Raw genomic sequence first — 27915 nt, forward strand, 5'->3', positions numbered from 1 at the left:
GAAGCTTGGAGACTCTCTTCATTAATCCCACTGGGCTCTTCAGTTGCTAAGTTTACTTCCCGTGTTCTGCAACCCTGCGCTTTCCAAGATGGAGTAACTCTGACTGCCACTTAGGAGCCTGGTGTGCCTTGTGCTGAGTCAGGAGAAGGCTGTGCTAAAGGAGAATAAGATCTCAGTAGTGATCCTGGCAGTGTCTCCCCAGCAGTGTTTGTGTTTCCTCCGTCAACCGGGCTCCTGAAGAAGCCAGGTTTCCTTGCCAGCTCCCCCATAAGGAGGCTGCATCAGGGGGATCTTCTGTTGGTAAAGGGAGAGGAGTGGGGATAGGACACAACTGGACATTTATCCCAGCCGGGCTGGGGTCCTCCTCACAGTTAAACGGCTTCCGCAGGCAGTAGATAGGGTATGGCTTCAAATGCTGGAAATTCTAGAATGCCAGGGTCCTAGGAAGGGTGATTTCTGGTGCAGTTTCATCAGCGCTGCTGGGAGGGGGCGGGTGTGTAGAAGGAACAGAAGCCAGGGTCGTGTTCCTCATGGGCTTCCTTCGGATTTCTTGGGAAAGTGAAATCTCTCCAGAAGATCCCTGAGCACGTGTCTGGATGCCTTAGCGAGCAGATAGATTATGTTTCTGAAGCTTATTTCTTAGAGCATCCTCTGGAATATTAAAGGAGAAAATCAAGGTCGTCTTAGGATCCTGAGCAAGGTTAACACTGCCACCATTTATTGAGCATTATAGGATCAAAAATAAGATTTGGCCCAACCTAGAGATACTGGTTACTTTGTTAAGCAGAAAGGCCAAGCACAGTCAACAGGAATGTAAGATGGCATCTTTACGCTAGACTGCATGAATCAAATGGCAAGTGCTATGGAATCCCATAGAAGAGCAATTATCAATGACAGAAGTAGTCAGGGAAGACTCAGAGAGCGATGCCTTTCAGACTTGCACAACTGTGGAGGCCAGCCTTGACCCAGGGCACCTGGGTTTTGATATACTGGTGGGCCTTGTGTGTCTACGATCACCTGTGTCTGTCTGTCTCTCTCTCTCTCTCTTTCTCTCTCTCTTTCTCTCCTCTGTCTCTCTCCTCTGTCTCTCTCTCCTCTCCCTCTCTCTTCTATCTCTTCTCTCTCTCTCTTCTCTCTCTCTCCTTTGTCTCTCTCCTCTGTCTCTGTCCTCTCTCTCCTCTCTCTCTCTCCTCTCTCTCTCTCCTCTCTCTCTCTCCTCTCTCTCTCTCCTCTCTCTCTCTCTCTTCTCTCCTGTCTCTCTCTCTTCTCTCTCTCTCTCCTCTCTCTCTCTCTGTCTTCTCTCTCTCCTCTCTCTCTCTTCTCTTCTCTCTTCTCTCTCTCTCTCTCTCCTCTCTTTTCTCTCTCTCTCTCCTCTGTCTCCTCTGTCTCTCTTCTCTCTCTCTCTCTTTCTCCCTCTCTCTCTCCTCTCTCTCTCCCTCTCTCTCTCCTCTCTCTTTCCTCTCTCTCCTCTCTCTTTCCCTCCTCTCTCTCTCTCTGAATTCTGTCCACTCCCTTCCTACTTGGAAACAACAATAGACTGGTAGAAAAAGGTCATGCAATTTCATGTGACTTCCGAGGATGACTGATTCTTGTTTGACATCTGTTTCTCCTGGAGGAAAGATATTTCAGGAACTATAACTATCATTCAGTATTTTTGCGAGCCTCTTCTTGGGTGTCCACTCTCTGTCTCTCCTATGAATCAGTCTTGAGGAAAAAAAAAAAAGGAAAGAGAAAGTTCATTTTTCCAAGTGTTCACAGCTTACGATACTTTACCCATTTAAGACTCTGAGGTCAGAGTTTTCAGAAGGCTTCATGATAGATTCTTTTCTCTGACACTTTCTACTTCTCCCTACAGATTGCATTTCCGAAGATGGTTGCTAGCTGCTGCCGTTTCCTTTGCTATTTCTGTCGAATTAGCCGGCAAAATCAGAAGGCCATGTTTGAGCATCTGAGTTATCTTCTGGAGAATAGCAGTGTTGGCCTAGGTGCGTAAGTCTTTTTGTAATTTCCACATCCAAACTTGAAGGTTACACTCTGCCTTTGACCACTTAGAAAATACAGGGAAAGAAGTCAATGCATGCTGTGATATTTGTAAATACTAGAAGAGACCCTGCCTGATTTAAAACAACTGAAGTAACGATGCCACAACAACTGAAGTAACGATACCACAACAACTGAAGTAACGATGCCACAACGACGTTCTCCAACATAAGTAGAGATGTTGCTACCAGCCAACATTGGTGACAGATTAGTGTTGGCATAGTCATACAGTTTTACCTCATCTCTCTTGGGACCAGTGGCCCGTGGCTTACAAAATGTCCCTGGGATTGCAGATGTAGTCTGGGGGCACAGCTCTTCCCAGCCCACTCAACTGACCAGGGAGCAGTGCTGATGAGACCAAGGTCATGGATCCGATCTCGTCTTGGCAGGCTGGCTGCAGGCTGCATACCTGTCCATCAGCCTCCCAGCAAATGCTTTCCTTAGCCGGGAGGCAGACTGGCCAAGAGCAATTGTGGATAAACAGTGTAAATCCACCACCACCACCACTAGAAAAAACAAGTCAGTGCATATGTCGTACTCATTGTTCTGGATATAAACGAAATGAATTTGTGGCATACACAAATACTTCCACTTGAAAACTGAAGTTTCAGGGGTTTTTATTTCTCAAATGCAACCTCAGGCTGCTAACCTTTTTGTAAAATGCCACCTGAAGTTTTTCTTAATTCTAGCCTGAGAACCAAACAAACAAGTCAAAAACAACATTGGTGACCTGGTGAAACTATATGAGCTAATGCTGTTTGATGCTATTTTTAAACTCCAGGTGGTAGCCCCAGAAATACCCAAGTTCCACTGGGCTTTGTTGGTCGAGTGGCATCTGATATGGGGGCCTCAAGAAGTTTTGTGTTAGAAAAGCACTTGGAAATACATGGTCCCGGCTGGTAGTATGAACCGATTTTCTATTAATTCGTATTCATGGTAATGAATGTGGGGAGGAAGGTTAGCTAATAGAGCTGTTCTTAACTCCAGTGCACTGTCCCGTTGGAGAACGGGCCTGTAAACCAGGTTTCAATGTGTTTGCTGCCCTCTCCTGTCCGTTTATGTGCACTGCAGTCTCAGCTCGGTGCCAAGTGTCTTCCTCTGTCCCTTTCCTGCTAATTCTCCCGTCCTCCTTCAGCCTCCCCGTCGATGAGGGGATCCACCCCGCTGGATGTGGCAGCGTCCTCTGTGATGGACAACAACGAGTTAGCGCTGGGCTTGGAGGAACCAGACCTGGAGAAGGTAACTGGCCTTGGGGTGGCAGTGTGGTGCTGCTCTCTTCCGCCTGTAGTGCAGCTGAGCTGAGAATCAACAGATCACGGATGGAGGCTCTGTCACTGTATCCTCATCTTGGTGGGCTTATAGGGAAAGCGTGGGAGAATGTGAGTAACCGGTAGCAGCACAACGAGTATGACCAAGGGATCTCCTGTGAGCACAGGTAGCCAAGTTCGGAGACATGGATACGTGGGCACTGCTGTTCGTATGTGGAAGCCCAGCGTCATGGGTCTACATGGAACATCACCAGATGCCTGCGGTTCCTAATAAAGTTCTGTGTAATTTATACATTTATAAATTTACCTATGGAAAGAAGAGACATGGCAGAATACTGTGTAATCAGAGTCCTTTCCATGTGCAAATGAGACAAACTGAGCTGCCCTCCGCTGGGAGGGTGAATGAAGCTCCTGGTGGTGGCGATGGTTGGGGCCGCCTCACTACATCTTTTCCCCATCCCTTTCTTTCAGTGATGTCCTTGACCGGAGGGCTGGCAGGACTCACAGTGCGACTTTCTGAGTGTGGGAAAGAGCAACGTGGGAGTGGGGGGTTGGGAGGCGGCGTAGAGGGGAGGGACATGGGCAAGTCACAGACAAGTCAAAGGTCATCATTGTGTAGGGGGTTTGGGAGCACGCGGAAAAGGGCACCTGAGCCTGCATAGGGGATTAGGAAGGTCACTCAGAAACAGTGGTGACCCGAGGGATGAGTAGAAGCTGATCAGCCACGTTGTTGGGTGATCCCAGCATGGCGTGCTGGGGAGTCGGAGACTGGGTATGACTGAAGCACAGAGTGCCTGGGGGATGTGGTAAGAATGAGGCAGAAGCAGTGAGGAATTGAACTTCATGCTACCGTTTCTATTAGTAAGAGAAATTCATGCCCATACACTCTGCCAGGCTTTATTCTGAAAGCTTCCCGCAGATGAACTCATGTGATCCTCAGATCAAGCCCTTTCATGATTGCCTGCCAGTTACGGGCAAGGAAGTGGAGGCATAAAGAGATTGGGTGGCATCCTCAGCGTCGTGCGGATAGTCAGTGGCACAGCCAGGCATCGAGAGCGTTGGGCTCCGGAGGCTGTGCTCCTACCCATTGTGTTACAGGAGGTCACTGTAGAGCCAAGAGTGGTGGAAACCACTGGAGCGTGTTAGGCAAAGGGGCAACACGGTACGATTCGTATGTTAGAAAACACCCAGTTTCAGTAAGAAGAACTGATTGGAACAGAAATCAGTCCTGAGGCAAGGCGGAGAGTTTATGCGGTAATCAAAGCCCAAGACTGTGCTGGCTTCAATTAATATTGATGCAGTGGGTGTGAGAAGTGTTTGAAGCCAGGGGACCTATCTGTCAGAGGACAAACGGCAGCCATGAATTCGATATCAGTTCAGCCCATGTTTTTCTCTAAGGAGTGCAGGAGGTAGAGCAGATCTGAGGAGGCCGGCCATGAGTCTGGGTTCTGTCAAATTTAAGAAGCCCGAGGCTCCCAAATGGCAGTGCCAAGTAGGGAGTTGACTGCGTGGCAGCAAATCTCAGGAGAGCTCTCTGAGCTGAAGCTCTGGGGGTACATGAGGTGACTCCGGCGGCTGGTCTGGAGCAAGAAGAGAAGCATAGCCAGGCCAGAGCCCCAAGGACCACCAGCATATTTAAGGGAATCACCAAGGAAAAGGCACCAACAGAAAACATGAGGAGGAGCAGCCAAGAGGATGAGAAAACCTGGAAAACGTAGTGTCTGAGAAGCCGAGAGGAAACTCTGAGAAATAAATACGTATTTTTTTCTTCCTGTCACGTAGTGAAGGTGAGTTGGCTCAAAGAAGACAGGGTGAGGAACGAGAGAATGGGGATGTCTTGCTGAAACGATTATGGCAGCCGATGGCCTTCCTCTGGCTGAGGCAGCCGCACAGACCACATAGATTTACCGCTCACGAAGATTGTGCTGTTTCAGGCCTTGGCAGAGAATCATTGGCCAAGCTGCAAAACCATGTCTGATCTATTAAGATGAGATGATAATTACCCACCAATAATTCATTGACATTTTTGAGTTAGTAAATTCCATTTCAAATGCATTCAACTGATAATTACCGAGGGCCTATCATGAACCAGACAGACAAAACGCCCGTGTTTATGCAGCATGTTTCTAATGGGAGGAACTTCTGTTGTAGTAAGAGAGGATATTACTTGTTGTAGTAAGAGAGGATATTACTTTGCTGGGGCTCCCAGAACAAAGTACCACAGGTTGGGTGACATAAACATCAGAAATTTATTTTCTCACAGTTCTGGAAGCTCAAAGTCCAAGATCGAGGTGTGGGCAGATTTGGTTTCTTCTGAGGCTTCACTTCCCGGCTTGCAGATGGCCCCTGTTTTGCCGTGTCCTCACGTGGCCTTTTCTTTGTGTGCACGTATCCTTGGTATCTCTCTCTCTGACCAGATTTCCTCCTCTTTAAGGACATGACCCCAACAACTCAGTTTAACTTGGTCACTTCTTTACAGCTCCTATCTCCACAGAAACATTCTGGGATACTGGCGGTTAGGGCTTCCACATGTGAAATTTGGGGGAGACCATTTAGCCCGTGACAGAGGGGTTTGTCTCTGAGTTGATCACTTTATTTTGTTCTTTAAAGTATTTTGAAATATCAAAGAGACATTTTTAGAATAATATTTTGAGGTGGCAAATAAATTTAAGTAAAAGTATTTTTATTATTTTGTCAGATTCAGTAAATATTTCCAGTGGACTTATAAATCATTATTTTCCTTATAAATCATTATAAGGAAATGATGAGTCCCTTATAAATCATTAAGTTAAAGGCAGGAATCAAGGAAAGAATCTATTTACTGACCTTATCAAATATGATATTTATCAAACAACCCCATTACATAATAGAAGAACCTTGCTTTTTAATATTTTTTTAAAAGAGGGTAGACGCGGTGGCTCATGCCTGTAATCCCGGCACTTTAGGAGGCCAAGGCAAGTGAATCATTTGAGGTCAGGAATTCAAGACCAGTCTGTCCAACATGGCGAAACCCCATCTCTACTAAAAAGCAAAAATTATCCAGGAGTGGTGGTGGACGCCTGTAGTCCCCGCTACTCAGGAGGCGGAGGCAGGAGAATTGTTTGAACCCGGGAGGCAGAGGTTACAGTGAGCTGTGATCGTGCCACTGTACTCCAGCCTGGGAGCCTGGGTGACAGAGTGAGACTCTATCTCAAAAAAAAAAATCTGTTGAAAAAAGTCTCAGTCAATATAAGTTAGGGTTAACTTTAATAAGCCCTCCCAGCTGCAAAAGGAGTAAGTGAAAATGACCAGACCAGAGGGAAATGTTAGGCCCTGTAGGCCTGTGTTGTAAAGGATACCATCTACCTCCTACATATGCACACCGAGACTCGAGCACCATACCACTGTCAGTGCCTTGCATGAGAGCTTCTATCAATGCCGTGTCTATTCATGGTCTCTGCTTCTAGTGGGAGAGACCTCAGCCAAACTCTATTATTCATACATTTAGATGACAGTAAATAGCTCAGTGTTTCAGGTGGTGTGATGATAACCCATGCTTGTGTGAAAAGCAGCTGAATGCCTCTTCTTTGACAAGGCAATACCACCAGGTTTTGAACTCCCTATTCTGTTCTCAGCCCCAGTTCATCTTTTGAAACAATGTTGCTCAGCAAACACATGGAGCCTCCGTTGGAAGAAGTCAGATGTGATGAATGCAAGCTAGCAAGCTGGGAGAGGGGAGAAATGGGCACTTGAGGAAATCTGTAAAAGAGAAGAGGTTTGCCACACCATTTTCAAGTAATTAGGGTGGCTTAGCACACTGCCATAGACTTTATTCAGCCCAGTGTCAGGAAATTACCCAAGTTCGGTTCACAGGAAAGAACAGCAAAGGACTGCTATGCTGGGATTTCTCCCTTCTATTGATCACGACAGAAATTAGATCATTCAGGATTGAACAGTAGCCTCACCCCAACACATACACATACATACACATGCAGACACACACACTCACTGTCTCTCTCTCTCTCTCTCTCTCTCTCATGGGCAATTACAGCAGCCTATGAAATATCTGCACCTGCAATCTTGAAAACTCTGCCCAATTCTGGCCCTTATTGATGCTTCCCTGACATTTTAAAGACAAAATCAAATCTGAACTCTAAACAGAATATTATCTTTACTGGTTTAAGAAGGAAAAAGTGTGGTGACAGATTCTTGTTGAGTTTTGCCTTATTTTTATTATACTTGCAAAATAGAATATTTGACGTCAGTAAATAGCTGATTCATTGAACAAACGTTTATTGAACAGCTACTATGTGCTAGGCCCCAGCGGTTAAAAAAATTCTTAAAAACACCATCCCTGACTTTGAGGATTTTGGAGCACTGTGGATTCTCCTCTTCTCTGTGTATACATAAAATATGAAAGGTGAAATTAGAATAGCAACTGCGTTTTTTAAACAAGGTGTATTTGCCAGGCTTTTTGCCTGATAGCTGCTGAAAAGTAGAGCAGAATCTAAAATCGTCTATAAGATCCTAGCACAGAAATCTCATGATGAGTGTCTAGTAACCTGGAAGCAAAGAGATCACCACCAATCCCAGTCCTTAATGGATGAGGATCTCTTTTTCTGGCCATCCCAACCTTAACATCTTGGCTTTTGACCTTGGGCAGCTGTTGTGGATGCAGAATGAGAGTAGACTCCCCTGATTACTCAGGGGCCCACTCTGGGTCAATCAGTGACTGAATATTGTGGCCTTGCAATACCATGGCCAAATGAACATGGGCGGCCCCCAGTGGCCCTTCTTTTTCTGCACTGTTATCTCCCCAGATGTATGCTAGCTAGGCTTATTTTTAAATGACAGCTCCCTCTCGCCAAAACTGGAAAAACCAGGCACTGATAGTACATGGTGTGTTCCTACATAACAATGATAATCAATCTTGTTAATTACTTGGAAACAAAAAATGAATTGGAGGCTCTTTCTAGCCTCTAGGGAAATGGAAGCCTTTCAGTTCTTAGAATTTCACAGGCCTCATAGCTATCTAGTAAAAAAAAAAAAAAAAAAAAAAAAAAAAAATTGAGCAGTTCTTTTGTTGTTTCTTATATAGGTGTAAGATTTATTTTTAAATTTTATTTTGTTAAAATATACAAAATATATATTTTACGATCTTGAAATTTTTTAACTGTATATGTAGTATTCAGTACTTTTGAACTGTCACCACCATCTATCTCCATAACTCTTTCCATCTTGTAAAACTGAAATTCTAGACCCATTTCACAATAACTTTCCATTCTTCCCTTCCCTCCCCCAAGTCCCTGGCAACCGCCATTCTACTTTGTCTTTATGGGTTTTACTACTCGAATTACCTCATAAGAATGGAATGATACAGTATTGGTCATTTTGTGACTGGCTTATTTCACTTAGCGTGTGTCCTCAACGTTCATCACATTGTAGCATATATCAAAATTCTGTTCCTGTTTAAGGCTGAATATCCCATTGTACGTATGTATCACATTTTGCTTATTCATTCATTCATCCTTCAATGGCCATGTGGGCTGCTTCCATATTTTAACTTTCAATTATTTGGGGGTATATACCCAGAAGTGGAATTGCTGGATCATATATTAATTCTGATTTTAATTTTGTGAGGATCTCTAGTACTGTTTTCCACAGTGGCTGCACCATTTTACATTCTCACCAGCAGTGCACAAGAGTTCCAACTTCTCCACATCCTCAACCATCACTTGTTGTTTTTTGAGGTGTGTTTTTTAATAGCCATCCTAATGCGTATGAGAGAACACTTTTGTACTATTTCTGGCAGGTGGTGACCTACTTGGCAGGCTGTGGCCTACAGAGCTGCCCCATGCTTCTGGCCAAAGGATACCCTGACGTCGGCTGGAACCCCATCGAAGGGGAACGCTACCTGTCCTTCCTGAGGTTTGCCGTGTTCGTGAACAGTGAGTGCCACAGTTTTCCATACCTTTTATACCCAGAATAGCATGATCATGGATACGTACAAGGAAAAGGATACCCTTACCATTGCTTCTGATCCAAAAATAGGGGTTTGGTGGCTGGCAAGAGAAATCTCAGAGAATCAGGCCAGATAAGGATAAAGAGTAGAGTCCAGTGAACAGAGCACTGAGCGTTAGTCCCAGATCCAGCAAGAAACTCACTGCCTGAGGTTGGACGTGTCGTCTCTCTGCACTGTAAAAGGGGGCCTTTATGAATATCATAGTTGATACCTCACCTGTTTCACAGAGCTAAATGCATATGTGCATCTAGATCCCTGGTCTGTTCAATGGATGGATGGATGGATGGATGGATGGATGGATGGATGGATGGATGAATAAAATCAAGTATAACTGAGTAGCCGTAAAAGATAAGTAAACTCCCAGGAGAAAAGAATTGCTATAGCAACCCTAAATATTATTCTTCATAATACAATCTACCTCCCATTTATGGTGAATTCCAACACTACCAGAATTCTTTAGTTGCACTGGAATGATATGCTGAATATTATGTAAAATAAGTGGGGTACTTTCTTGAAAATGAGCCTTGTCTCCTAAGAATTTTTGTTATAATACTAATTCACTTGTACTGACATTATAGTTATAGTCCCTCTGTCATTTCTCAGTTTGGGGTTCCGGGCTAACAAATTGCACTAAGCAGGTTAGGTGATCTCAAAGAGAGATTGCAGCTAACACACAATCATGCCAATTATTCTAAGTATAAGAATTTGTCTCAAAATATGTTGACATAATGTGATCATTATATTCCCATGTGCTTTTCTTATTGTCTCTCTACCCTCCCATTTCACCTGCTTACTTTTCTTCACCATACTATGCTATAGTCTTAATATTTAAATGTTTTCTTTTCTCCTTGTCCTGGTTAGATTTCAGGCCTTGAGGTGGTTGTGTTTTATTCCCCCGGGACCCACCCAGCCAACTTCCTAACCAACTCTCTGCTTCTTTCCATGTATTCATCACTGCATCCTTCTGTGTTTATCACCAGCTTTGTTAACCTCCATTTTCTTCTCTTGGGGGCAGTTTTAGAGTAACTTCTAATAGCCTGGTTCACTTTGTATCCAAATTATCACATGTCCAGAATTAATGCAGAGTTAATGTAGGAGTAAAGCAAATTTGTGGGTGTATGAACTGCATATTAATAATTTATACAGCTCGCCGAATTACGTAAATAGATTGTTTGCAGACAAATCCGATCAAGGCAGGACCAATTTATTCATCTTGGTCACCTTCACAGTCAAGATCAAGAGCTTTTTGAGTCATTTTATGAGACCATCTACCTGGATTGTGGAGGTAAAGGAATCCACTGGCTCTTGTCCTACCCAGACTGCCTAAATTCTAACACTTGCTTTTGTGGGTTAGGTACACCCATATTGAACTAAACTCCAGACCAAAATGTTTGGTCCACTCCTTTTGTTTTCAGATTATTTTATATCTTTTCAATATATTTTTTGCACTACAATTTTATAATGCAACAAACTCTGGCAAACTGACCCATCAATAGAAACGTTTGTGGGTTTTAGTTTAATGTTTATTTTGTCTCTGTAATAATGTTATATATATAAAGTCTCGATGCCGCAAAAGAGATAGCACTTGAATATAAAATTTTCTTTTTAATTCTCAGCAAGGCAAGGTACTTTTATAGAAGGGTGCGCCCTTACAGATGGAGCAATGGTGAGCGCACATTTGGACAAGGGAGGGCAAGGGGTTCATATTCCTGATGCACATGGCGCCTGCTGCTGTGTCGTTCCCCTATTGGCTAGGGTTAGACCACATAGGCTAAACTAATTCCCACTGGCTAATTTAAATAGAATGACAGGGTGAGTGCTTTGGTGGGAGTCAGGACAGAGCAGGTAGCAGGTATGAGTTAGGGTGGAGCAGGTGATCAGAATGATTCAGGGTGGAGTAGGTAATAGAAAAAGGTTGCTTTACGAGGAAGTTTAAAAGTAGAAGGAAAAGTATTGAACATACGGACATATTAATTATTTGAAAAGAAATTTAGAACTCATATCTAACAATAGCCATGTCTAGTTTTGGCAAAGGATGTCAGCTTCTCCTTTCAAAGAATTTTCAGTCTTTTAAGGGGAGTAGACATGGACAGAGATTACTACAATAAAAGTAAGTGGAGTAAGGCAGGGAGAGAGCACTGAAGGGGTTCAAGAGGGTAAACTTATTGAGGAGATCGGAAAAGGCCTAATGGAGGAGGTGATATTAGAGATAAGCTTTGAAAGGTCGAGTTTCCAAATACTTAGATTCAGTTGAGGAGCAGCATGTACAGTGGCTCAAAGGCTAAAGCATGCTGTGCTCAGGAAACCTAGTGCTATTGTTTAAATGTGTCCCCTAAAAAGCATGTTTTAGAAACAGTCCCACGAGTTGGGAGATGGGGCCTAATTGGAGGTGTTAGGTCATGAGGACCTAACACCTCTTGAATGGATCAATGCCCATTATAAAATGGCTTGAGGCCACAAGTTCAATATCTTGCTTTCTTGTGCACACTCTCTTGCCATGTGATGTCTTCTGCCGTGTTACGATGCAGCAAGAAGGCCCTTAACAGATGTAGCCCCTTGATGTTGGACTTCCCAGCCTCCAGAACCATGAGCCAAATAAACCCCTATATTTTATAAATTACCTAGTCTTTGATATTCTGCTATAGCAGCACAAAACAGACTAAGATGCCCAATGATCTGTCAGTCTGGAGGGTAGCTGCATGGATGGCAGTGGTAAGACATGAGGTTTAAAATGTAGGTGGTTATAATGAGAAAAACCTAAATGCCAGGTTGAAAAGTTTAGTTATTGATTCAGTGTGTAGAGAACTGCAAAACTTTTTAACAGAAGAGACTGATGGGTTGATACCCACTCATGGGTTCTATGCTCAGGTTAGAATAATGAGTTTATAAATTATTAGGGTATTGGTAAAAGGGACGGGACGAGATACATTTCAAAGAAATTACAGAGGTGGAATTCATAGGACTGTATTAGGCCATTCTTGCATTGCTATAAATAAATACCTGAGACTTGATAATTTATTAAGAAAAGGGGTTTAATTGGCTCACAGTTCTGCAGGCTTTATAGGAAGCATGGTGCTGGTATCTACTAAACTTCTGGTGAAGCCTCGGAGCTTCTGATCATGGCAGAAGGCAAAAATGGAACAGGCATGTCACATGGTGAAAGCAGGAAGGAGAGAGAGAGTGGAGAGGCTGGAGGTGCCAGACCTTTTTATTTTTTATTTTTTATTTTTTTTTGAGACAGGGTCTTGTTCTGTCACCCAGGCTGGAGTGCAGTGGTGCAATCTCAACTCACTGCAGCCTCGATCTCCCAGGTTCAAGCAATCCTACATCTCAGCCTTCCAAGTAGCTGGGACTGTAGGCATGCCAGTGAATCTACCATCCTGGGGTCTGGAGAGTGGTAGCCCCCTCCCCACAGCTCCACTAGGCAGTACCCCAGGAGGGACTCTGCATGGAGCCTGCAACCCCATATTTCCCCTCTGTACTGCCCTGGTAAAGGTATTGTGTGGGGCTCCACCCCTGCAGCAGGATTCTGCCTGGGGACCCAGGCTTTTCCATACACCCTCTGAAATCTACTAGGTGGAGGCTGACAAGTGTTCTCCACTGTTACATTTTGCATACCTACAGGCTTAACACTACATGGAAGCGGCCAGGAGTTAAGGCTTGCCTTCTCCAAAGTGGCAGCCCGAGCTACAGCTGGGCCCATTTGAGCCACAGCCAGAGTTGGAGCAGCCAGGATATATGGGGAGCAATGTCATGAGGCTGCCCTGGGCCTGGCCCACAAATTAATTCTTCCCTCCTAAGCTTCTGGGCCTATGATGGGCAGGGCTGCCATGAAGGTCTCTGAAATGCCTTTGAGGCCTTTTCCTCATTGTCTTGGATATTAGTGCTTGGCTCCTTTTTAGTCATGCACATACCTCTAGTAAGTAATTGCTCTACGTCCCACTTGATTTCCTCTTCTGAAAAAACTTCTTCTTTCTCTGCCACATGGCCAGGCGCAAATTTTCCAAACTTTTACACTCTGCTCTTGTTTAAATAAATTTCCAACTTTAAGTCATTTCTTCATTCTCACATCTGAACATAAATTGTTAGAAGCAGCCATGCCACTTCTTGAACACTTTGCTGCTTGGAAGTTTCTTCCACCAGGATACCCTAGGTCATCACTGTCAAGTTCAAACTTCCACCAATCCCTAAGGCATGAACACAATGCAGCCAAGTTCTTTGCTAATGCATAATATGCATGATCTTTACTCCAATTCCAAATAAGTTCCTGATTTCCATCTGAAACCTCAGCAGCTTGGACTTCACTGTCAGCATTTTGGTCACAACCATTTAACTAGTCTTCAAGAAGTTCCAAACTTTCTGTCATTTTCTTCTGAGCCCTTCGAACGCTTTCAATCTCTGCTTCCTACTCAGTTCTGAAGCTGCTTCCACATATTCAGGTGTCTTTATAGCAATACCCCACTCTTTGATACAAATTTTCAGTATGAGGCCATTCTTGCATTGCTATAAAAAAAAAACTGAAACTGGGTGATTTATTAATAAAAGAAGTTTAATTGGCTCGTGGTTCTGCAGGCTTTACAGGAAGCATGGTGCTAGCATGTGCTTGGCTTCTGGTGAAGCCTCTGGGAGCTTTCAATTATGGCAGAAGGTGAAGGGGGAATAGGTACATCCTATGGTGAATGCAGGTGTAAGGCAAGGGGGAGGTGCCACACTTTTAAATGGCCAGATCTCTTAAGAACTCACTATCATGAAGACAGTACCAAGCCGTGAGGGATCTGCCCCCATGATTCAAACACCTCCCGCCAAGCCCCACCTCCAGCATTGGGGATTACAGTTCAACATGAGATTTGGGCAGGGACAAATATACAAACTATATCAAGAACTGAATGGTGATGATGATGGCTGAGTCTAGGTATGTTAAGAGAAAAGGAACAGAGGTCACATTGAAGCTTAGAGATTTTTGAGGGTAGAGGGAAAGAAATAAAGATGTCAGAAGAAGCAAAATGGTTTGAGATGGAAGGTAATCAGCTTGGCTTGGGTCACATTGTATTGATTTTTCTGTGTACAATACCCATATAGAGATACCCTTAATTGAATTTATAGGATAGAAATCCGTCAATCAACAGATTAGAATGAAGTAGATTTGCAGTCCATCGGTAGCTCAAATGCTTCACAGTAGGTTGCCACAGGCAAAGGCATGAAAAAAATATGGAGAGTATGAAAAAGAAAAATGAGAATATTTCTGAATACTTAGGAGGAGGAATAGTGGCTCAATCACAACAGAATGTTACGGAGGAGTTTGGGCTAGAGAATGGAGTATCCTGGGTTCGAATTTGGCTCTATCATTTGCTAGTTGTGTGAATTTAAGCAAGTTAGTCAAAATACCTAACCTCAGTGCTTTTTTATATGTAAAACAGAGATGATAATTATCATATATTTCATAAAATGAAATAATCCCTGGAAAACTCAGATTAGCCCAGTGCCAGAAACCTTATAAACTTGTAGTTATGATCGTTGTTGTTCATGATCTTTATGAGAGTGGTAGGGCATTTGAAATGGGAAAACTGTAACTAATAGATTTCTTTGGGATCTCAAAGCCCTTTTTAAGTCCTTATGTCTAAAAGGTGATTCAAAAGGACTTTCTGGATACTTTTGTGACCTCTGCTCAGCAATGAAAGATCAAAGTGATATAAGATGATGGGAGCATTCATGGTGGGTGGTGGTAGATGATGGTTGGTGGCAGGGGTGTTCATGGTGGGTAATGGTGAGTGGTAGTGGGAGCTGTGATAGTGGGTGATGAATGGTGATGATGCTAGTGATAGTGGAATATGATAGTCGGTCAGTGGCTATAGTGAGTTGTAGGGTGATTGAGGTGGGTGGTGGTTAGTGAAGGTAGACATGGTGATGGTGGTGGGTAATGATGATGGTGATGATGGGATATGATGGTTGGATGGTGCATGGTCATACAGGGTTGTAAGGGTGAGTGGTGAATGACGGTGAGTGATGATGAGGGTAGCGAAGATTGTGGTGAGGATCATAACAGCTAACACTTATTTACCGGTAATACACAGCATTTACCATGTGCCAGGCACTGTTCAAAACACTTCTACATATATTAACATAAATTATATGACAATCCAATGAAGGAAGCATCTTAGTCTGTTCAGGCTGCCGTAATAAAATACCATAGACAAGGTAGCTTATAAACAACATAAATTTATTTCTTACACTTCTGAAAACTGGGAAGTCCAGGATCAAGGTGCTGGCAGATTCAGTGTCTGGTGAGGTTTCTGGTTCATAGATGGTGCCTTCTCATTGTGTTCTCACATGGTGGAAGAGGCAAGGCAGCTCTCTGGGGCCTCTTTTATAATGGCACAAATCCCATTCATGAGGGCTCTGCCCTTATGACTTAATCACCCACCAAAGGCCCTACTGCCTAATATTGTCACCTTGACAGTTAGGATTTCAACATGAATTTTGGAGGGTGGGGAGACGCAAATATTCAGACCACAGCAGGTGGATACAATTATCTTCATCTTATAGATAAAGACCCTGAAGCTTAGATTAAATACCTTGCCCAGAGTCTCATAGGTAGTAGAAGGTAAAGCCAGAAATTGAATCAAGCAGTTTGACTCCAGAGGCCAAACTTTATGAACCGTTGTACACTGTTGTCTTCCTGTCTCCCTAATGAACAAGGAAAAACAACATTTTCTCCTTTGAGCTTGTCAAAAGTTGTGATACTATTTAATCACTGTTTGGTGCTAATTTAAAAAATTTTGAGCCAAATCAAAACTTTTAGTATATCAAAATAATGGAATCAGAAAACTCTTTCTAACATTATTTTACTATTATTTCTTAATGTTTGTAGTAAATCTTCTTAAATATTTGTCTTTAAGAAAATGTTTTAAGGCATATAATTCGCTTCTCTTTATTTTTATTAGCTGTTGAAAATTCTTGGGTTGTGTTTAACTCTGGAAGTAATGAAGTCGATAAGCTTCTATTTTCCTGGCAGTTGCAAACACTGTAGCCAGGCTAAGCACAGATGTGTTTGGGTGTCTCTGATTAATCCCTTCCTATTGTAGATTCTGAGAAGGAAAAGATTTCCTATCCACAAGAAAAAGGGAAAAGTTATTCTGTGTTTTCTTAGCGTCCTTGGAGAGTTACAGCGATATCTTCCCCAGACTACAAACTTAGTTTAAGGAACATAATGTCTCCTAGTTTTGCTGAATCTGCTTTCCTAGGTAGATTTATTATAAGCGGGCATAACTTGGGCATCCATCATGTGACATGTGAAGAGTCTGTGAGGGGCTATGAAACGTGATGCTCTAGAAGTCCTGCCCAGAAGTCACTTCCTGCAACTCAAAGCAGGAAACAGAGAAAACCCAAGTACAGTGATCAGAAACATGTGTGGAATAATTACTAAAAACTTTATAATCAATCACACCTACCTACATAGTGACACATGGGACTGTTGGCATGCCAAAATGATGGTGTTTGTTGGCATCTGGTAGAATTAGTCAAGGGATGCGTAAGGAAGAAGGCAAGTGTTGAATAACATCTTGAAATAAATGGATATAGTTTAACAGAGTCCTATGGGGGAGCATATGGATAGACTGTTGTGCTGGGAGACATACATCTTTTAGGGTTGAGAGTACAAAGTGTCATCTTAGCTTTGAAGGGCGTATGAGGTGTAGACACTTAAGAATCATCTGGTTTATTTCTGCCCTTGTGTTCATGTTTTTAGAGTCAGAAAGGGCATGTTAACCATTCTTCAGTGTGATTGGTACTAGACTAGGCATGGTTAGGGCTAAATGTGTGAGACATAGTTTTGTTCTCAAGTTTATAAAACAGTTGAAAAGATTCAGCAAACTCTTGAAAAGTTAACGAGTGACAAAAGATTTAAATAACAGTTTAAGACAAATAGGAACAACATTGCAATGTTGTACTCAGGAGATATATCATGCTAGAGTGATAAGAAGGTAGAATATAAGGTACATTTGAGATATAGCTAGTTGCAGTTGGATTCTTAACATCTATATTATACCTTTGTACTAACTATAAGGTATCTTAGTCCATTTATACTGCAGTAATGAAATACCTGAGACTGGATAATTTATAAAGACAGAAATTTATTTCTCATAGCTCTGAAGACTGGGAAGTTCAAGAACAAGGCACCAGTAGGATTGATGTCTGGGAGGGCTGCTGTCTGCTTCCAAGATAGTACCATGTTGCCGCGTCCTCTGGAGAGGAGGAACACTGTGTACTCACATGGCAGAATCAATTGAAGGGCAAGAGAATATCCCTTCAATTTTAAACCCTTGTATAAGTGTACTAATCCCACTCATGCGGGCAGAGATCCTTATAACTTAATCACCTCCCAAAGTCCACACTTCTTTTTTTTTTTTTTTTTTTAATTATGCTTTAAGTTCTAGGGTACATGTGCACAACATGCAGGTTTGTTACATATGTATACAAGTGCCATGTTGATGTGCTGCACCCGTCAACTCGTCATTTACATTAGGTATTTCTCCTAATGCTATCCCTATCCCCTCCCCTACCCCACAACAGGCCCTGGTGTGTGATGTTTCCCATCCTGTGTCCAAGTGTTCTCATTGCTCAATTCCCACCTATGAGTGAGAACATGCGGTGTTTGGTTTTCTGTCCTTGTGATAGTTTGCTCAGAATGATGGTTTCCAGCTGCATCCATGTCCCTACAAAGGACATGAACTCATCCTTTTTCATGGCTGCATACTATTCCATGGTGGAAATGTGCCACATTTTCTTAATGCAGTCTATCATTGATGGACATCTGGGTTGGTTCCAAGTCTTTGCTATTGTGAATAGTGTAGCAATAAACATATGTGTGCATGTGTCTTTATAGCAGCATGATTTATAATCCTTTGGGTATATACCCAGTAATGGGATTGCTGGGTCAAATGGTATTTCTGGTTCTAGATCCTTGAGGAATTGCCACACTGTCTTCCACAATGGTTGAACTAGTTTACAGTCCCACCAACAGTGTAAAAGTGTTCCTGTTTCTCTACGTCCTCTCCAGCACCTGTTGTTTCCTGACTTTTTAATGATTGCCATTCTAATTGATGTGAGATGGAATCTCATTGTGATTTTAATTTGCACTTCTCTGATGACCAGTAATGATGAGCATTTTTTCATGTGTCTGTTGGCTGCATAAATGTCTTCTTTTGAGAAGTGTCTGTTCATATCCTTTGCCCACCCAAAGGCCACATTTCTTAATACTGTTTAATGTGGTTTGGATGTTGTCTCCTCTAAATCTCATGTTGAATTGTCATCCCTAATGTTGGAGGTGGAGCCTGGTGGGAGGTGTTTGGATCACAGGGGCAGATGCCTCTTGGCTTGGTGCTGTCCTCACACTAGTGAGTTCTCATAAGCTCTGGTTGCTTAAGTGTGTGGTACCTTCCTCCCACTCTTTCTTTCCTTCTCTGTATGTGAGACATCTGCTCCCCCTTCACCTTCTGCCATGAGTAAAAGCTTCGCGAGGCCTCACCAGAAACCAAGTGGTTGCTGGCACCATGTTTCCTGTATAGCCTGCAGAAACAGTGAGCCAATTAAACCTCTTTTCTTTTTCTTTTTTTTTTTCTTTTGAGATGGAGTCTCGCTCTGTCGCCTAGGCTGGAGTGCAGTGGTATGATCTCAGCTCACTGGAAGCTCCGCCTCCTGGGTTCACGCCATTCTCCTGCCTCAGCCTCCCGAGTAGCTGGGACTGCAGGCGCCCGCCACCATGCCCAGCTAATGTTTTGTATTTTTAGTAGAGACGGGATTTCACCATGTTAACCAGGATGGTCTCGATCTCCTGACCTCATGATCCACCCACCTCAGTCTCCCAAAGTGCTAGAATTAAAGGCATAAGCCACCACGCCCAGCCTAAACCTCTTTTCTTTATAAATTACTCAGTCTCAGGTATTTCTTTATGGCAATGCAAGAATGGCCTAACACACTGTTGCATTAGGGATTAAGTTTCAACATAAGTTTTGGAGGGGGCACCATCATTCAAGCCATAGTATAAAGCTTGTACAATCTTACATATACCCCACCTTCTTCATTCTCCCACTGGACTTCCTGGAATCTTTATACCTGAGAAAAGGAAAGGAAATCTATCAGATAGGTAAAGGGCTTATAGTGACAGAGGCAAGGAAATGTGCCTCCATCTGTAAAAATTCAAAGTGAAACAGCATCAAAGTCCAGAAATAAGTAGATAGTCAAAACACTACCAGTAATAGAAAATAAATTCCTCAAATAAAGAAGCCAATGGCAAGCCTAGGCCAAGAGCACCAAAATGAGGAAAGTTGGCTGAGGTGAAAGGATGTCAACTACATTCTTTTCACCCTGAGTGAATTTCTCAGCAGCTTGCCTCCAAGCCCCCGGTGGGATTCCAGCAGTAGTGGTAACTGAGTATCTTGGCAGTGGACTCAAAAGTCCAGAACCTTGTCAATTTAAAAAACATAATTTAAAAAAAGTCCAGAACCTACTTAATATATGTATGTGGGTCTCATCAACCATTTCATGGATAAGAGTAGTAAACGAAGCCTGATGCTTCAATAAAACTATGGAATTAAGCTGAATGAAACAAAAACAAATCTGCTTCATCAACATTATTCACACAATGGCAGTATTATGACCCTTGTGCTCATCAGAGGCTGATTTTCATCATCTTGTTGAGAATGCCCGTAGTTTGTCAGAGCACACCTCAATTCTGACGCCAGGTTTCTATTGCATTCAAGTTTTATTTGGCATATTTCATGAAAAAGCCACATAGACCCAAACTCTAGACACGTGGGCAAAATTTTAGCACAATTCTGTGATTAAATACTGGTCTTCAGAATATCTGGGCCACTACTGTGCCATCCACCCTGGCATGATTTCATGCAGTCCCTTGGCTTTGAATTCCATGTATACACGGACGATCCCCAAATCTTAAAATGATCTTAAAGCTGAGTATGTAATTACCACCCAAAACCTGTTCTTCCGTGAGGATTCTCCATCTCCTTAACTAGCTCCACCAACTTTTCAGATACTCAGACTAAGTCTAGAGAGCATCCTTAAATCAGCTTTTTTCCTTGTTCCCACATTCAGTCCATCAGCAAGTTCTGTTAATTCAGCATCTAAAAGATACTGGAAATCTATCTTCTCTCCATCTCCACTGGCCACTTTCTACTCCAAGTTGTTATTATCTTATACCTGGGCCACTCTAAGTTGCATAGGAACTGAATTCCCTCCTTCTACTCTCTTATATCAGCCCGTATCTGCTACATAATAACTTCATAATCTCAAAGGCATAAAATAATAAACATTTATTTCTTACATATCTGCAAGGTGGTAGGAAAGCTCTGCTGCAGGTCCACAGGTCTGCTGGGGTGGTTCTGTTCCACTAGTCTCATTCTGGGGTTCAGGCTTGACTGTCCTGGTCACTACTTGTCTGCTGTCTCTAGATCAGTTACTAGCATGTAGTGTGGACTCAATGGATAGTTGAATTCATTAGTAAATGGGCAAACAATTCCTGGTTTGCTCTCTGTGCTATCACAGTGGTTGATAGACACATCTCCAGTTAATCCCTTCCCAGGCTGGAAGGCCCTAAAAAGAAGATGGTATGTTCTTACTATCTGGACATACCATACTTAGTTCATACAATTTGCCTGGCACCCTATCAAAGATGGCATTTAGCAAAAAGAGGTGTTGGATCCTGGCCATTATCCTGCCCCTCCGATTCTCTAAATTAATTAAATGAGTGTGAGTACATTCATTCATGCTGGAGCCCTGTGTTCTCTCTTACTGAGGTGGGACTTGATTGAGAATATGTTTCTTTTCTTTAGGACTAATTGAAATCTGAGGTAGTAGATGATGCAGGCTCTTGTAAACAGAGGCTGATAATTGCGTGGGATAATGCAACAATGGATAGCCACCTTTGGTTTTCCATCCAGTCATTTCAAGTCTCTACCTTGAGTCTCAGTGAAGTCTATTGACTTATTGAAAAAATATATTCTTTGAATGCCTGTGATATGCCAGATGTTAGCAAGACCCTTGAGCACACAGTGTTAGGTAATTCAGACACAGGGTCCTGTTCTTGTGGCATGTACAGTCTCACGGGGAAAGCAGGCACAAAGGAAGAAGACAGGGTGTTTGAGAGGAACAGGTCCTCTGGGGCTCCCATGTTTAAGCTCCTCCTGAAGGATGAAACGGAGTTACCTAAGTTGAGGGTTTACATCGAAAGAATGGGAAGAACAGTGTTCCAGACAATGGAACTTTAAAACAGAAACTAGAATTAGAACAGAGAGAGTGAGAAAAGTGATGGGCTGAAGATTAAATAATTGTATCCCTGCTAACTGTCCCTGTGGTGAGTATGAGTGTTTTACCTGGGTAAAACGGAGAGAATCATTTCCATTTCCATCCAACTGTTCAGGAGTATCGAAAAGAAAATAGTAACATGAAGACAGTATTGAAGCCTTTGAAGAAAGGCACTGTGAATATTCCTGCTGTTATTAAGCTCATTATTCATATTAGAACTCAAGCAAAAAGCATTGTTGCAAGCCCTTGGGCAAAACTAGTTTACCTCAAGTCTCTCTCTTCGCTCTTGAAAAATGCCCTCCAGGTCAGTATCTAGCTGTACCACACTGGATTTGGTTAGCAGTCAAGCTTGCTGAGCTACAGGTAATTGGGAAGAGACTGTCTCTCCTTCCTAATCATGCCATCCTCTCTGCCTTGGGAAGCCTTTGGAAATTCCTTTCGTTGGTCCCGTGTCTAATTAGCAGCAATGGTTACACTTCAGCTCCTTCCTCTTAGGGTGTGCTCTGCATTCTCCACAGATGTCCATAATTCAGTAATCAAGGGCTGGCTTCCTGGGTCACTTGCAGAAACAGACCCAATTAGTTCAGTTCTGAAGGCCTGAGACTCGAATAAAATAAGGCTAATTGGGCAAATGAATTTCAATCGAAAGCTCAATGTAGAACTCACAGTCTGATTTTTCAACTTCTGGGTATTGTGGTTTTAAATCCCACCAACTTCATGCCAATCACTGTGGGGAAAACTAAGTTGAATTCAACATGCTGGTAAAATCGGTGACTGACCGGCAAGCATTTCCACCAGGTAACTGAAAGAATCTAAGTATAGGATTTAAATAAGCTTGATTAACAGAGTTGGGTTTTTTTCCTCCATTTTTTCTGTTTAAAATTTCAATGTTTCAGCTTTATTATTCTTGTAGTGAGAAATTACAACTGAGAGGGCTGATGTATGTGCTACCTGATAAGTATTGGAGGCCAAAACCATTCGAAAGTAATGAACTGTGAGATACATCTATATCTGAAACCACTGGCTTTTAACAATGTAGATTCTCCTGGTGCTTTTCTGTAAGTGTCCCTCCTGTGAGTAAACTATATTAGGTGTAAATGGTAGGCCCAACTGATAGGAGAGCATGGGCATAGCACTCAGCATCATACTCTTCTCTGAGGTCTCTACAACCTGTACAGTGTCTCCCAACCTCTCCTTGGTTTCTCTTTTTCCAGAATATGTTGATTCTTTCCACCATCCCGTTATTATGATAATTTTACCCTTTTAGTATCTCCTGAGAATTTTCTTCACATGGATTCTTTAGTAAAAACCGATTGGTTTTTGATGTGTGATACATTGGATAGAACTTAAAGACAAAGTTCTTTACAAAAATTCTAGACTCTTGAAGGATCGAGCTATAAAACCATGAATGGAAGCTGATTAACTGTTTAAATTCAGTTTAATAAAATTTTTTCTGGGTGGAGCTACACAATTCTAAAACTTAGAGTGGTACATGCTAACAATCTTGGATTTGGCCCACAGTACAAAAGCTTGAGTGATAAAAGAGGATGTCAGCAAGCCAAGCTCTAGGACAGGACTACACCTGTGGTCTGAGGTAGACTCTTCAGGGCTGTGAGACACATTCGGTATGTTCAAGATTGAGTGTAGTTGAGAGGTGAGCCTGAGTTAATTTCAAGCATTCAGACAGCAAGCTCAGCTGCCACCCCACCCCATCCCCATTCCTCTGAGCATAATGGGAGAAATCTCTGCATCTGAGTTAGACTAACAGAGTCACTCTAAAACCAGATGGAGCATGCATAGCTGAACAGGGGAAAGACCCAGTGAGATTGTGCAGTGTGCGTACTCACACAGTGATGAGCTAAAAAGCTGGAACAAAAAGTTAGATTTTTCTGGGTTCTCATTCAGATGCTCTGCCAGGGTGTGGTGGCTCATGCCTGTAATCCCAGCACTTTGGGAGGCCAAGGCAGGAGGATTGCTTGAGTCCAGGAGTTTGAGACCAGCCTGGGCAACATGGTGAAACCCTGTTTTTACAAAAAAATACAACAACTACAACAACAGCAATTAGCCAGTTGTGGTAGCATGTGCCTGTAGTCTCAGCTACCCAAGAGGCTCAGGTGGGAGGATCATTTGAACCCTAGAGGGTGAGGCTGCACGGAGCTGAGATCATGCCACTGCACTCCAGCCTGGGTGACAGAGCCAGACCCTGTCTTTTAAAAAAAATGCTTTACTCCCAACACTTCTAAGTTGATTCATAAAATGTTTTATTAAATAGAACTTAAACTGCTAAGATGGTTTCAAAATGTGTCTATACATTCTTTGATACTCTTCCCTCCAAAATACAGAGCCTAATTCTCCCTTTACATGTGAGCTGGACTTAGTGACTCACTTCTCATGAATAGGATATAACAGAGTGACAGTAAGTGACCAGGTTGTTAAAGGCAGCTTGGCTTCTGCTCTACTGTCCTTCTGGATAATCTGCTCTGCGGGAAGCCAGCTGCCACATCATGAGAACACTCAAGCAGCCCTATGGAGAGGTCAACATGGTAAGAGACTGAGGCCTCCACCCGACACCCAGTGTGCAACTGAGGCCTCCACGCAACATCCAGTATGCAAGTGAGGCCTCTTGCCAACAGCTGTGTGAGTGAACGTGGAAGCTGATGCTCCAGTCCCAGACAGGCTTTCGGAAGACGGCAGCCGCCACCTCATGGGAGATCGCAAGGCAGGACCACCTAGCTTAGCCACTTCAAAATCCCTGGCCTGTACAAATACTGTGAGATAACATTGATTGTTCTAGCCTGCCAATATTTGAGGTCATATTTTGCACAAGAATAAATAATACAACAGCGTATCACATTGTAACCTCTGTCATCTCTCAGTTCTCCAAGAAATACCCTATGATTCTGTAGAAAAGTTTTTCTTCAAGCTTGCAATACATAACATCAGCAAGTCTTGCCTTTGAGTACTGGGTTCAGGGATAAATTCTCAGACACAAATGAGGTGCCTCTTATGATTCTGTAGAGAAGTTTTTCTTTAGGCTTTAGCTAACACAATATGGAAAAAGGTCTCGCCCTTGAGTCTTGGCTCAGAGATGAATTATCAGATACAAATTAGGATTTCATCTGAGACAGAGGTATGTTTTTTATTGAGAATAAAATATTTGACAAAGGGCTAATATCCAGAATCTACAAAGAACTTAAACAAATTTACAAGAAAAAATCAACCCCATCAAAAAGTGGGTGAAGGATATGAACAGACAGTTCTCAAAAGAAGACATTAATGCAGCCAACAGACACATGAGCAAACTATCGCAAGGACAGAAAACCAAACACTACATGATCTCACTCATAGGTGGGAATTAACAATGAGAACACTTGGACACAGGGTGGGGAACATCACACACCGGGGTCTGTCATGGGGTGGGGGGCTGGGGAAGGGATAGCATTAGGAGAAATACTTAATGTAAAGGACAAGTTAATAGGTGCAGCACACCAACATGGCACAGACATACATATGTAACAAGCCTGTACATTGTGCACAGGTACCCTAGAACTTAAAGTATAATTAAAAAAAAAAAAAAGAAGAATGGCTATCCTTAATCACTTTATCAGGAAATGAGGCTCTATCTTTGTTGTCTGGTTCATCCAAAAACAAATGCCACAGAATACAATTCTCCAACCTCTGCCTTCCCAGAGAGCGAGTTTAGGAATAACCAATAAAACTTGACCAAGCAGATTCTTCATCTGGATACATGATTCCAAAAATGACCTGAAGTCTATCCATACAAACCTGGCTGTCCTAGGGTAAGTATTAGACTCTGTGAGAGTATGATACAGAATCAGTAACAGAATCAGAAGACTGATATGTCACTTCCCCAAACGTTAATTGAAGCACACCAGCTGAGTAACCATCTTACCTCCTTTCAAGGAAGGAAGCAGATTTGCATGTGCCCTCGCTGAGGTAATAAAGATGTAAAGTTCTTCTGTTCACTAAGTCACTCGTGAATGAATCAGTATTCCGGGGTAGACTCAGTAGTTTATTAACTGCCCTCTGAGGACCTAAATATATGGAAATAATCTCTACAGTACAAACTCCTGAGCTGAAGAGTAAAAACCTGTTCTGTAATGGTTGATCCTAATACTTTAAATAAACAGATCCTGACCCAGTTTATCAAAGCCACCTTTTTCTCCATCAGTGTCAACTCCTAATCTTAAGGGTAGATGAGGCTGGTTCGAGTGCAGTGCATGGGGTTTATAACTAACTGACCACAATCAGTTACAGGTGTCTTAGTTCCTTCTCCACTCCCACTGCCCACTGGACTGAACTAAACCAAAAAAAGAGTAGGTGATAAGCTGAACAAAATACTGTTCTCCCAGCCTCATCAACTAGAAATCAATTCTGGGGCTGTCCTTTCCATTGAGAAGGAAACAGTGCCTTTCTCCCTTAGGTGAGAGTGTGGAAGAAAATGCCAGCGTTGTGGTCAAGCTGCTCATCAGACGCCCAGAGTGCTTCGGCCCGGCCCTGCGGGGTGAGGGGGGAAACGGACTGTTGGCGGCCATGCAGGGTGCCATTAAGATCTCTGAGAACCCCACGCTTGACCTCCCCTCTCAAGGATACAAAAGAGAAGTGTAAGTGAAAGGATTGCCTTCCGGCACGGATACAATTGGTGAGCTCTCAGATATTGTTGGTATATGGATGATTTAGGAGGTAATAGAGAAAGCACATGTTCTTCACAGTTACAGCTAAAACATTTACACTTCATCAAGCCCAGTGTTGTCTTGACTCTCCCAGTAAGCCTAGTGATCAGCATCACCTTCACCCCTTCCATTTTCTCTACTCTGCTCAGCGCAGCTGGAAATCACAAAGTGGGCAAACTCTTAGCCTCCCTGTAGCATCACCATGGGGTAGGAGGCAAAGGCCTGGGCCAAGGTTCTACTCCTTGTCTAACTTCAGCATGTTTCCTTCAGTATTTTGTCCCACAGTGTCTCAACCCATACCTCATTTGTAAAACCAGATCGTGCCTCCACTTCTTCTTCTGAAAGCATGAGAACTAATTAAGAAAGTGTTTTGATTGGACTCCTTAAAAAAAGAAAAAGCAAGTTGCAGAATGTGGAAAGTCACAGCACTATAATGTTATTTAAATGTTAAGGATATAGTTGGTAGATTATCTGATTGTCTTACTTTCCCTTTATCAAGTCTCATGATCGTGTCCCTTTCTTCATCACAGCCTTTAGATTAGACCCTGGAATCTAGAGATTGGGTATAACCCAGCAGAAACTCTTTAGACGGTTGGCATTTTTCTTTGTCATCAGACCTGGGAGAGCTGGAAAGGACCCTACACATAGGCTTTCCCCACTTCCTCAAGCAACATGAGAAAAAAACTGAGGCCCAAGGTCATATAGCTTATTAGCAACAGAGCCAGGACAGGGACGGAGCCCTCCTGACTCCTGGTCCAGGGTGCTTTCCCTGGATCTTCCCCTCACGGGGAGGAAAAGGGATTGAAAGGTTGGTAGGAGTTATGGTCTGATGATCAGCTCATGTTGATACTCATGCCTTAAGATTCATGGGATCCTGTGAATGTCATAGACAAATATTTGGGTTCCCCGAGCTTAATGAATGAAACCACTTTGTGGACTTCTAGAGGAAGGTGAGGCTCCAAGGGAAAGGAGAGCAGAGTGCTTCCATATCAAGCAACTTGTGTCTCCCAGCATGGCAGTGCCTGCCAGCCTTCCTCACACCTCCCCTCTGTTGGTTCTCTCAGCAGCACGGAGGCCGATGAAGAGGAAGAAGAAATCGTGCATATGGGCAATGCAATTATGTCATTTTATTCGGCCCTTATAGATCTACTGGGCCGCTGTGCTCCTGAAATGCACGTAAGTGATAGAGCTTCCAGAGAACAGCTTTGAGAAACCTGCGCCGAGAACACTATAGATTTCCTGAACCTCATTCCTTCCTCTGTCTCTGACATTTGCTAACATGCCTTTTTCTAGGTCCCTTTTTAGCTCATTTCAAAAGTAGTCTCCACCTCTGATACCTGACTCTGCTGCTTTCTAGGGAGGGACTCCAGGGCAGATCCCTGTCTTGTGTGAGTTCTCTGTGGTACTAGTTGAGCATGTCCCCTGCACAGTTTGTTTCAAAAGCCTCCCAGAATCGTGTTTTGACATGCCTCAATTTGGTCAAAATGGGAGCAACTTGATTCTGGATCATGGCCACAGGACCCTCAACGTGGAAGATCCCGTCCCTGACGACGGTGGCGTTAGGCTCCAGGAAGGCAGACTTCCTGTGGTTGGT

The 27915-nt window shown here is 43.0% G+C and overlaps 1 protein-coding gene across 7 annotated transcripts in view; it reads left to right on the forward strand.

Annotated features, from left to right (window-relative positions):
* RYR3 (ryanodine receptor 3) overlaps nt 1-27915 on the forward strand; it is a 566003-nt gene that overhangs the window by 395164 nt on the left and 142924 nt on the right. For 5 of the 7 annotated variants that reach the window (XM_005559076.5, XM_065547708.2, XM_065547709.2 and 2 more), the window contains exons 41-45: nt 1856-1985; nt 3176-3279; nt 9100-9235; nt 26072-26252; nt 27386-27497. In XM_005559076.5, coding sequence (XP_005559133.3) covers nt 1856-1985; nt 3176-3279; nt 9100-9235; nt 26072-26252; nt 27386-27497 — 663 coding nt within the window. The remainder of the gene's footprint in view (nt 1-1855; nt 1986-3175; nt 3280-9099; nt 9236-26071; nt 26253-27385; nt 27498-27915) is intronic. The other 2 variants (XM_015452593.4, XM_015452594.4) reach the window with 1 other exon arrangement.

Source organism: Macaca fascicularis, chromosome 7 (genome assembly GCF_037993035.2).
Source record: "Macaca fascicularis isolate 582-1 chromosome 7, T2T-MFA8v1.1".
NCBI classification, from domain to species: Eukaryota; Metazoa; Chordata; class Mammalia; order Primates; family Cercopithecidae; genus Macaca; species Macaca fascicularis.